At 46.7% G+C, this 12,492-nt stretch overlaps 1 protein-coding gene across 1 annotated transcript in view; it reads left to right on the forward strand.

Annotated features, from left to right (window-relative positions):
• Nucleotides 1–7,544, forward strand: part of LOC130493416 (zinc finger protein 501-like) — a 31,675-nt gene extending 24,131 nt beyond the window's left edge. Inside the window, exons 2-4 of the mRNA XM_056867151.1 lie at nucleotides 2,686–2,812; nucleotides 5,914–6,003; nucleotides 6,418–7,544. Coding sequence (XP_056723129.1) covers nucleotides 2,686–2,812; nucleotides 5,914–6,003; nucleotides 6,418–7,544 — 1,344 coding nt within the window. The remainder of the gene's footprint in view (nucleotides 1–2,685; nucleotides 2,813–5,913; nucleotides 6,004–6,417) is intronic.
• Nucleotides 7,545–12,492: the final 4,948 nt, after the last annotated feature.

Below are 12,492 nucleotides of genomic sequence, written 5' to 3' on the forward strand. Positions count from 1 at the left end.
GGTGTCATTCACACTTTGGGTCCTCTTTGAGTAGGAGAGCTGCTTCGATTCTCCCCACCCCCATCCTGTGAGAGATACTCCACCCCAGCATCTCAGTTTAGAAATTGCAAAAAGAAGAGTTGGTTTTTAAATGCTGACTTTCTCTACCACTTAAGGCAGAATCAAACTAGCTCAAAGTCACCCAGCTGGCTTCATGTGTAGAAGTGGGGAAATCAACCCACTTCACCAGATTAGCCTCCGCCGCTCATGTGGAGGAGTAGGGAATCAAATCCAGTTCTCCAGATCAGAGTCCACCGCTCCAAACCACTGCTCTTAACCACTACACTATGGTGGTTCCCTGGAAAATAGTGCATTGGGCCAATAGAAAAAGTTTCAGACCTTTCAGAAGTTCTTATGGCACAGTACCCAAATCAGTCTTCCGATACTTGTAAGTCATGAGCTTTTGGTACCCAGTTTTCTACAGGAAAAGGAGCTTCTAGAGTTGACAAACCTCAAATGGATGGTGATGGAAGGCAGCAATCGGGTGCTTTTAAAACTATGTTCTATCTTACTAGGTGTTAAGTGTCGGGGTATGAAAAGTTTTGTCCGAAAATGGTTTTGGATTGTCCTGTGACTACCCTTGTTTGGTAGTATGACATCACTGAGCTAATCTTTCTCTAGGAATGAGATATTCTGTGATTATCATTATTAATAATAAGTACTATATATTTTGGATTATGACTTATCGTTTTAATTGGATTTTTTTTCTTTAATTGTATGGATTAATTTCTGAAATGCTGTTTTAATTATGTGAACTGCCCTGAGCCCGGTTTAGGCTGGGGGAGACCATGATATAAATTCTATCTAACTGGCACTTAAGGCAGAATACACAAATGATTAAAAAGTCACTTCAGTCAATCAGCAGATTAGAAGGCAATGAGCTGATTACAAGATATGGTAATAGTAGTAGATAGGATAAGAATATTTGAATTTAACAACAAAGATTCCTAGTAAGTCTCAATAATGCAGTTGGGCAGGGATTGTAGAACAGGGGAAATCCAGAAGAAGGCATGCAAATCTAATAAAGACAATATGTCAGTGGAATGTCTCACCATGTTGCCTAGCTAGCATGTCAAGAGGGTAACTATCGGTACTTCCCCAATAGCAAGGCTGCCTTTTCCCATATGTTCTTGTGGCCGCATGCCACAAGATTGTGGGATTTGGTAGCTGCTTTTGTGTTCTTGGTTTATGACTGCCTGTTCCTTGCACTTCAGAGTTATTCCTTCTGAATTCTGTGAGCTCTGTACCATTGGCCAACAGACCACACTTTTGTATATGAACCATATAAAGATTGGATTGGACAAAAGTGTGGACGCTAGAAATTTTCTGCAATCAGGATGCAAAGAGTGATCATGAAAAAAGAGAGGAACTGAAATGCATGAAACTGTAAAGCAAAGCACTTGGAAAGTAGAGAATGCTTTCCATTTACCTTTTTATCCTTCCAGGTGTTGCCATAAAACCAATGATACCTTCTTTGCCATCTCTTTGGGACAGAGAGAAAGCAGCTTCCGTGCATCCTGATCGGGTAAGTGTAGAACTCTGGATCTTGCCCCGGATGCCTCTCCCCACCTCCCTAGGCCAGGGAGAAGCTCTCTCTGTCTCTTTCCTGTGGCTGTTAACTGTGAACATAAGAACATAAGAAAGGCCCTGCTGGATCAGACCAAGGCCCATGAAGTCCAGCAGTCTGTTCACACAGTGGCCAACCAGGTGCCTCTAGGAAGCCACTAACAAGACGAGTGCAGCAGCACCATCCTGCCTGTGTTCCACCGCACCCAAAATAATAGGCATGCTCCTCTGATACTAGAGATAATAGGTATGCTGCATGACTAGTATCCATTCTAACTAACAGCCATGAATACCCCTCTCTTCCATGAATATGCCCACTCCCCTCTTAGCCCTCCAAGCTGGCAGCCATCACCACATCCTGGGGCAGGGAGTTCCACAATTTAACTATGCGTTGTGTTAAAAAATACTTCCTTTTATCTGTTTTGAATCTCTCCCTCCAGCTTTAGCAGATGACCCCGTGTTCTAGTATTATGGGAGAGGGAGAAAAACATCTCCCTGTCCACTCTCTCCAAACCATGCATAATTTTATAGACCTCTAGCATGTCTCCCCTCAGACGCCTTCTTTCCAAGCTAAACAGCCCTAAGCGTCTTAACCGCTCCCCATAGGACAGTTGCTCTAGTTCCCTAATCATTTTGGTTGCTCTTTTCTGCACCTTCTCAAGCTCTGTAATATCCTTTTTAGGTGTGGTGACCAGAACTGTACACAGTATTCCAAGTGTGGTCTCACCATAGATTTGTACAAGGGCAATATGATATCAGCAGTTTTATTCTCTATTCCTCGTCTAATTATGGCCAGCATGGAATTTGCCTTTTTTACAGCAGCCGCACTCTGGGTTGACATCTTCATTGAGCTATCCACTACCACCCCAAGATCCCTTTCTTGGTCTGTTGCTGCCAGCACAGATCACTGGATATATATATATCTCGATGTTCACTGGATATATAATGAAAATGTCTGATAGAGGTGTGAATCCTAAATGTCATCATCTTATTGTAGTCCTTTTGGATTGCCCTTAGAAGGGGAGGAATTCTTACATTATCTGTGACAATAGAGGAGTATTGGTTTGTTTCTCTTTTCAGGGTCTGGTGACCTTTGAAGAGGTGTTTGTTCATTTCACCGAGGAGGAGTGGGCTCTGCTGGATCTGGACCAAAGAAGGCTTCACAAGGAAGTCATGGAGGACAATTGTCAGAATGTGGCCTCTCTGGGTAAGGCTATCCTTTCCCTTAATTCACAGATGCTGAAGGCAGAAGTCATTCCTTCTATGAAGGACCACCTAGCTCGATTTCATCAGCTCTCGGAAGCTAAGCAGGGTTGGTCCAGGTTGGTAGAAGAAGAGTTGGCTTTTATTTGCCGACTTTATCACTTAAGAGAGAATCAGACCGGCTTACAATCACCTTCCCTGCCCCACAAAAGACACCCTGTGAGGTAGGTGGGGCTGAGAGAGCTCTTATTAGAGCTGTGACTGGTCCAAGGTCATTCATCTGGCTTTGTATGTAGGAGTGGGGAAACAAATCCAGTTAACCAAATTAGCCTCCACCACTCATGTGGAGGAGTGGGGAATCAAACCCGGTTCTCCAGGTCAGAGTCCACTGCTCCAAACCACCGCTCTTAACCACTACACCATGCTGGTACTTGGATGCCAGTCCCTTGGGGAATGAGCGAGCTCATTGTTCTTCAGGGGGGACAAAATCTTGATTGCAGGTGAAAATCCATGGAAAGCAAGGGAGGAGGGTGATTGGCCTCCGTAACAGTTTATGGGATGTCAACAAGGCCTCCTCTTGGGCCTTTCAGAGAAGCCATGGAAATGAGCATTTCAGCTGAAGGGTGAAATATTAAAAACAGATAAAAGGAAGTATTTTGTCACGCAATGCTTAGTTAAATTGTGAAACTCCCTGCCCCAAGATGTGATGATGGCTGCCATTGCCAACTTGGCAGGCTATAAGAGGGGAGGGAACATGTTCATGGACGGTAGAGCTCATGTACCACTAAGTTCACAACGTGAAAATCAATGAACATATAGTGCTCTTGGCTCCTCGGCCTTTACCAGAGCCTGTACTCCACTAAGATGTCCAGCAACATTGGCCACGGCATCTGTCAAGAGAAAGATCAAAGCGACAGAGTACATCTTTCAAAATAGAAAAGAGAGTTTTAGCAGTGGTGGATTTAGTTTTATAAAATAAAATAAAATTCCACAAACAAATCCTCTGTAGCAATGGGGAAGCAAAATGAAACCTTCTTGTGTGGTAATATCTGTGATCACATAAAAAAAAAAAAAATTGTGTGTAAAGTGCCATCAAGTCACACCCGACTCATGGCGATCCCTTACGGGGTTTTCAAGGCAAGAGACTAACAGAGGTAGTTTGCCAGTGCCTTCCTCTGCACAGCAACCCTGGTATTCCTTGGTGGTCTCCCATCCAAATACAAACCAGGGCTGACCCTGCTTAGCTTCTGAGATCTGACGAGATCAGGCTAGCCTGGGCCATCCAGGTCAGGGCCATCAACAATTACATTGTAATAAACAGCTGCTTTAATCTCTCTCACTAGTGTACGTAGAACATTGTGAGCCATGATCTCAACCATTTCATTCACCGGTAGGTGAAATCCATTTGTAGGTTGTACAATTCAACAATGATTTCAGCTGTGGAACATCCGTAGCACATAGCAACAAGAGCTGTTTCAGGTTTGACTCTTCTTCGTCATGGCTACATATTGCAATGCCCTGACAGGCAAGGTACCTTACTGATGCTAAAATTGTCAGCAGTGCCTCTCTAGCATCTCGCATTTGCTTCTGTCCAAGAAGTATATTTCTTGTTCAGAGAAATTCATAGTTAGATTGAAGGTGGGGTGGAAGTTGTTGAAAGCCTGGTGAAGTCTTTTGAGGGCTTCTTTGCCATGAGTCCAGAGAAAGAAAATGTCATCAATGAATCTCAAGTAAAGGAGAGTGTCAATGGGTAGGAGTTCAGAAAACGGTGTTCTAGATCCTCCAAGAAAATGTTGGCACACTGTGGAACCATGTGGGTGCCGACGGCTGTGCCACTTATTTGAAGGTATGACTCCTCAGCAAACCTGAGTAATTGTGGGTGAGAACAAACCTGCAAAGTTCAGTGGCAAGATCCTTTGCTTGGGCCATAGGAACAGGGCTTTTAAGGCAGTGTATAAATTCTTAATAAACACACAAATACATACTAGCAAACAGGAACAAAGCCCAAAGAATAATGGAAATTGTAATGTGATACAACAGGAAGGTAGAACAGGACTGGGCTTCAGCTGCCATTGTAATTGAGCCCCTCATGTGGGCACTGGTTGCCTGGGGGGGCTTAGCCCCCCGACCAAGTTCGGGGGGGCTCGAGCCCCTCAGCCCCCCATAGTTTATGCCTATGTCAGCTGATATCTGCTTACTTGTGTGGTGAAAGCAGGTAGGGCACATCTTGGGCTCCAGCTGAACTTTAAGGGAGGGACATTCCCCAGACCAGGGGCCACTAATGGAAATACCCAGTCTTCAGTCACCAACTGCCTCAGCTGTACAGGTGGGGTCACATAACATGTGGCTTGGGAGGCCAACATACCTGGGGGTGGAGAAGACATTTGGAGCTCAGGTTGGGTCTCCGTAGTTGAGATGTATAGCTCTGCTCCCAACTCTCTCTCCAGTGAACGCAGTCAGTTCTGTGTTTGAATAAGGAAGAGATTGGCCAGATGTCCAGCGTGGTGTAGTGGTTAAGAGCGGTGGTTTGGATTGGTGGGCTCTAATCTGGAGAATCGGGTTTGACTCCCCACTCCTCTACATGAGTGGCAGACTCTAATCTAGTGAACTGGGTTAGTTTCCCAACTCCTACACATGAAGTGACCTTGGGTTAGTCACAGCTCTCTTAAGAGCTCTCTCAGCCCCAATTACTTCACAGGGCGTCTGTTGTGGTGAGGGGGAAAGAAGGGGATTGTAAATTGGTTGATTCTTCCTTAAGTGGCAGAGAAAGTTGACATATAAAAACTAACTCTTCCTCTTCCCTCTAGTCCAGCCTCCCGTTTCACATAGTGGCCAACTAGAGTTCCTGGAATGTTCACAAGAAGAGGAGCAGATCCAAAGCATTCCTCTTCAGATACAGCCTCTGAACGTGGAGGTTGCATTGGCCTATCTTGTCTCTGATGGAACTTCCCTCCAAGGAAGCATCAACAGCTGGTTAATACAGGGCAGGATTTCTCTCCCCTTCTAGTGATTCATGATCTGTCATTATTAAGAGCACTTTATGGCCTTCTTTACTTGATTCTGCTTTTGCTTGAAGGTCTTACTAGCCTTTTCTCCTTATTCCAGAAGCTGATGGTCTCCAGAACAAGTGCAAGGTAGAACCACAACACCTCCTATATGATGAAAAGCAGCAGAGAAGAAACACTGGAACACAACGTAAGAGGGGGAACAAATACTCTGCTTCTCAGGGAGCTGAATCCCAAGTGTTTGATACACACCGAAGAAGTAACACAGAGGAGGATCTTGATAAATGCTTCAAGCGTGGTATGAGCTTTGGTTGGAAGGGAGATGTTCCTGGCCATCACCAACTCCACACAGGGGAAAAACATAAATGCCAGGTGTGTGGAAAGAGCTTTACTCAGAATTGCACCCTTGCTACTCATCAACTTATCCACGCTGGGGGGAAACCACATAAATGCTTAGAGTGTGCAAAGAGCTTTGTTTGGAGGACAAATCTTAGGGTCCATCAGCAAATCCATACTGGGGAGAAACCATATAAATACTTCCATTGTAAAAGGAGTTTTGCTCTGAGTGGCACACTAACTGCTCATCAACAAAGCCACACTGGAGAGAAACCACATACATTCTTGGAGTATGGAAAGAGTTTTGCTCGGACTGACAATCTAAAAGCCCATCAGCAAATCCACACTGGAGAGAAGCCACATCGATGCTTGGAGTGTGGAAAGAGTTTTGCTCAGTGTTCTCAGCTTACTAAGCATCAATGTATCCATACTGGGGAGAAACCATATAAAAGCTTCCATTGTAAAAAGAGTTTTGCTCAGACTGACAAGTTAAAAGCCCATCAACGAATCCACACTGGAGAGAAACCACATAAATGCTTGGAGTGTGGAAAGCGTTTTGCTCGGACTGACAATCTAAAAGCCCATCAGCAAATCCACACTGGAGAGAAACCAAACAAATGCTTGGAGTGTGGAAAGAGTTTTGCTCAGCGTTCACAGCTTACTAAACATCAATGTATCCATCCTGGGGAGAAACCATATAAATGCTTCGATTGTAAAAAGAGTTTTGCTCGGACTGACATGCTAAAAGCCCATCAACAACTCCATTCTGGAGAGAAGCCACATCGATGCTTGGAGTGTGGAAAGAGTTTTGCTCAGCGTTCTCAGCTTACTAAGCATCAATGTATCCATACTGGGGAGAAACCATATAAAAGCTTCCATTGTAAAAAGAGTTTTGCTCAGACTGACAAGTTAAAAGCCCATCAACGAATCCACACTGGAGAGAAACCACATAAATGCTTGGAGTGTGGAAAGCGTTTTGCTCGGACTGACAATCTAAAAGCCCATCAGCGAATCCACACTGGAGAGAAACCACATAAATGCTTGGAGTGTGGAAAGAATTTTGCTCGGACTGACAAGCTAAAAGCCCATCAACGAATCCACACTGGAGAGAAACCACATAAATGCTTGGAGTGTGGAAAGAATTTTGCTCGGACTGACAAGCTAAAAGCCCATCAGCAAATCCACACTGGAGAGAAACCACATAAATGCTTGGAGTGTGGAAAGAATTTTGCTCGGACTGACAAGCTAAAAGCCCATCAACGAATCCACACTGGAGAGAAACCACATAAATGCTTGGAGTATGGAAAGCATTTTGCTCGGACTGACAAGCTAAAAGCCCATCAGCCCATCCACATTGGGGGAGGGGGGAACCACATAAATGCTTGGAGTGTGTAAAAGCTGTGAGTAGCTATTAGGGAGACCTTTTATTTTCATCACCCTGTCACTTTTTACAGCCCGGAAGTCCCTCCCCTGGTGTGTGTGGTGTGACTAGGAGTAGCCGGAACCCCGTGTTCCAACTGCTGGCATGCCGTGTGTGTGTGTGTGTGTGTGTGTGTGTGTGTGTTTAGGTGTGACCCGTGAGGCAGCAGTGGGAGATGGGCAAGCCTCTGTGCCCTGGGATGGTGTTTATCAGGGCTATGGAGAGAGCCTGTTTTTTTTCTACAGAGTGGTTGACAGGCAGGGGTGTGTGTGGGAGCCCTTATCTCTCTGTACAGGGGAGGGGGAAGACGGGCTGAGCGTTTTTCCCAAGTCATTGGGTGTGTCAAGCCCCTCCGAGTGGTTTTTTCAGTCCTTGCCACCTCCGGCCAGGAGATTCCCAAACAAGTGGTTTTTTGGACTAGGAGGGGTTGAGACACATTAGCAGCTTGCAACCCCCTACAGTACAGGCAGCCTAAAAATCTAGTTTTTAAAATTAAGCCTTTTTTTTTTCTACACCAAGCCTGCTAGCCCCTATATTCTTAAGCCCCCAAGACAGAAAGAGAGACGTGTTTTATAGAGCGCGGCACATCCTCCAACCTGCGGGTGGGTTCCAGAGTATGAGTCAGGTCGCCAGAATCCAGGCTGGAGTTACCCCTCCCCAAACAACTGATTTTCTGACTAGGAGAGAGGAGTTGTGGTTGTTGGAAGCATGCTTTTTATAGCCTGCAGACTACCTCTCTCCTCTAAAAGCAAACCCCTTCGGTTTTTTCCGTACTATCCTGTTATGTGGGGAGGGAGAGAGAGAGAGAGAGAGAGAGAGAGAGAATATTTCCCCCATCAGAATATGCAGCTGAGTCTCCGGCAGATCCTCAAGCATAGATGTAGAATAGGGGGAACTGATAGAGAAGCCCCTGACCCACTTTAGTCATACAAGAAGGTTATAGGCCGCGCAGCCCTTCACCCAGCCCCCAAGACAGAGAAAGGGGTCTTGAGAGAGGCAGGCAGGCAGGCAGGCTAAGCCTGATAGATTTTAAAACAGCCCCACGGTTCCCCAGCAAAAGAATGGCTGTGAATCCTCCCAACCTCCCCACAGCCAAAAAAGACCTGCTTATCCCTGCCCAGGCTAGAGAGGAGAGAAGGACAGGTCTTATCTGTTCAGTACACACAAAACACCACGGGGTTTTTTCCTACCGTCAGGCTCTGCTCTGCCAGGGTCTATACAACTTTTACAGGCACACAGAGAGAAAGAGAGTGAGTGAGTGAGTAAGTGAGTGAGAGAGAGAGAGAGAGATTTAATCCCCAAAGCTCGTGTTGAAGGACTCATCGAGTCCTGTGAATAAGTTTTTCTGTTAAGGAACTGTCGTTTTACCTCTGCCGCATCTTTCTATGCCATTGCTGCATCACAAAAAAATGGTGTTGAATGCTACAACTTTTGGAATCTGTCGCTGTTGCCACCACAGGAGCATCTGCATTTACTACTGCAGCACAAATGAGTGGGGTATTTGTGCGTCTGAGCCTGATGGTGTCTTAAAAATCTAACGTGACAGGATTTTTGTCCGCCAGCTCCGTTCACGCCTGGGTTCTGTTGTATTTGCCCCAGAAGATGCCAGTCTCTGCCCCCACTACTAACTGCAACACCTGCATTACACTAGTCAGTGTTTTGGGGAGATACCTGCACTGTTTTGGCTACTGGTCAGGGTTGACCAGAAGGAAATTTCACCCTCTGTTGTTTACATTGTATAGCAAACATCTACCTGGTATCAGTGCTATGTAGAACATTGGTAGAACTACACGTATTTTTAAAAAATCTGTAGAGAGCAAGGCGACCGGAAATTCTTGTTTAGTCTCCTGTAAGCCAGCATCATTGCCTCAACTGAAGGGCCCGATGTAATTCAATTTTTAGTAGAGATGTTTAAGAACCTGTAATTTTGAACTGCTTCATGACATTCACCCTACCGATACTGCTATGAAATTCAGTGTACCGAATAAAATCGCAGTTCGGTGCAACCGTGCCGCCCTGCAGGGCTGTCATGCTTTTTTTAAAAAGAAAACCACCCGTGCGGTCAAAAAAAACAGCAGGCCCCGTTTGGTCGCTCTCGGGGGTGGGTCGGGGTGTCTGTGTGAGTGTTTTGCTGGCGCGGCTTCGCTCCGCTAGCCTTTTTCCCCATGAGGGGCACTTTTTGCACCCTCCTTCCTCCCTGCCACCCTGCAGGCCTGCAGGGATCACGCTCCCTTCATCCCCTCGCCCGGACGCACGCGGCGAGAGGTCACTTGCTACCGTCCCGCTGACACAAGCATGGCTCATGTTACAACAGCCTACTCATTGGGGCCAGCATTGTTTTTTTAAAAAACTAGCTCGGAATTCCTTGAAAATCGGCCGGGGCTCGCCGCCCCTGACCTCAGTGCCCAAGCTCAACGTTCTGCCCCGCTCTCCCCGCAAGTTGGGTCAGAAAGGTCCGCCCTGCTGGGCTGTCGTTGTGGTTTTTTTTTTTAAAAAAAAAACCACCCATGGGGGCAGAGACAGAGGGGGTATTTGTGTGCTTTGTTCACATGAATGAGCCCTCCTGCCTACGGCTAAAAAAAAAAGTTTAAGAAAGTTTACTTTCACAGCCCTGCCCCTGGATGGGGTGATGCTGCCCGCTCGGAGGGCTTGAAGAGGGGAGCAGAGAGGGGCATTTGTGGCTCTGAGTTAGAATAGAGACGAGTCCTGCGGTCTACCTATTCTCTCTAGGATGGAACACGGGCGGTGGAACACGGGCAGGAGGGTGCTGCTGCTTTCTGGGAGCCTCTGCTGGGTCAGTGTGTGAACAGGCTGCCGGACTGGGGGGGCCAGGGTCTGTCGCACCCTGCTCCGCCCTAGCAAGCTTCAGAGGCCTCCTCTCCCCGCGAGTTGGGTCAGAAAGGTCCGCCCTGCAGGGTCGGTGTGAGCTGCTTTAAAAAACAAAACACCCGTGGGGGCAGAAATAGAGGGGGTATTTGTGTGCTTTGTTCACGTGTAGGAGCCCTCCTGCCTATGGGTAAAGAAAAAAAAAAGCTGGAGGGGCCAGCTCAGCCAGCAGGAGTCTGAGCCCCCTCTCCCACCTGCTGCTGCTGCCATGCTCTAGTCTAGGGTGTCATTTCAGCCACTTAGAAAAAAATAGAAGGCTCCCTCCACCCCTCTTGTGCTTTTTTCTCCACCCCTGTCATGCTTATAACACTGGGCGTGTTGATCTAGAACAGTGGTTCCCAACCTTTTTTTGACCAGGGACCACTAGGACTTTTTTGTTCGGCGCAGGGACCCCAAGGTTCAAAATAAAAATTCTGAGAATTTGAAAATAAACTTTAATCATAACTGTGAGTTAAACATTACACTTAGAATAATATTTGAATATATATTTTTATAATAGAGAACTTTTAATTGAAAATATTAATTTATTATGGGTTTCTAACTTTGTTTCGCGGGCCTTAATTTAGTTCTCGCGGACCCCTGGGGGTCCATGGACCCCTGGTTGGGAACCAGTGATCTAGAAAGTCAACCCTTGCAAACGGGAGTCATTCAGCCCCTCATAGAAAAAAAAATAGAAAGGTTTCACCCCGCTATCTCCACTAAGGTTTCACTCCCCTCTTTCCCCTGCCCCTCTGCTGTCTCAGAGCTGTCGACCGACCGCTCCCCCTTGTAGCGTGCCTGTTATCTCGGGGCTACTGGTGAAAAGGAGACTGGTGGCACGCTGGCACACACACACACACACACACACACACACACACACCTCCCTTGCACTCTGGCTAGAGAAGGTCCAAAGCCGCTGTTCCTCTATTGCCCCGTCCCTGCTGCCTTTTGGGGAGGGTGGGGGGGGTTGTCAAGAACTCCGTTTCTATGGTCTACCCCCTCTTTCCCTAGAAAAAACAAGCCGTGAAATGGCTGTTTTTTGGCACAGAGGCGCTTAGGAGAGAAAAAAAAGATAAGACTGTCTCCCTAAAAAAAATTCAACTCTGCACGGTTAGAACTGAAAGGAATGGGTCAGATACTGACTGCAAGCCTGAAAGAAAGTTTCTGCACATGGACGGCTGCAGGGTCTAGATAAGAGGCCCATTAGACTGACACCCATACATAGGAATGCCTCGGCAGAAAACTGGGGGGAAAAAACCAGAGCCTCGTGGGTCGTCATTCGCCTTCTTAACTGTGACACGCTGGATAGGGTTGAAAGATCCTAGGCTTTTCCAAAACACCCCCCCTCCCTCCTGCTGGCTCCTGCCACCCTCTCTCTCTGACTCTTTTACCGCGGGTGTTTGAATGAAAAAGCAGCAGCTCTGGTCTGCTAAACGTAAAAATACCTCTAGAGCACCGCTTTAAACGTTTGCTACGCTTCTCTGCTGTGGGGTAAGATGTTGTTGAAACATGACCACACCTTAAAAACGCAAAACCCTAGACTCTGACTGCTCTCTCTCTCTCTCTTTCTCTCTGTGTGCCTGTAAAAGTTGTACAGACCCTGGCAGAGCCTGACGGTAGGAAAAAACCCCGTGGTGTTTTGTGTGTACTGAACAGATAAGACCTGTCCTTCTCTCCTCTCTAGCCTGGGCAGAGATAAGCAGGTCTTTTTGGGCTGTGGGGAGGTTGGGAGGATTCACAGCCATTCTTTTGCTGGGGAACCGTGGGGCTGTTTTAAAATCTATCAGGCTTTGCCTGCCTGCCTGCCTGCTTGCTGCCTCTCTCAAGACCCCTTTCTCTGTCTTGGGGGCTGGGTGAAGGGCTGCGCAGCCTATAACCTTCTTGTACGATAGTGTCTTACTTTGTTCTCCTGTGCTCCCGTTTATAGTCACAGCAACACTGTGAGGCGGTCTGACCAAGAGTGTGATGGACCCCAAGGTAAGCAAGCAACCTATGACAGAATTGGGGTTCAAACATGGATGTTTAAACCTAGTCTGCCATTCTGATGGCTACAGCACA

Source organism: Euleptes europaea, chromosome 1 (genome assembly GCF_029931775.1).
Source record: "Euleptes europaea isolate rEulEur1 chromosome 1, rEulEur1.hap1, whole genome shotgun sequence".
NCBI classification, from domain to species: Eukaryota; Metazoa; Chordata; class Lepidosauria; order Squamata; family Sphaerodactylidae; genus Euleptes; species Euleptes europaea.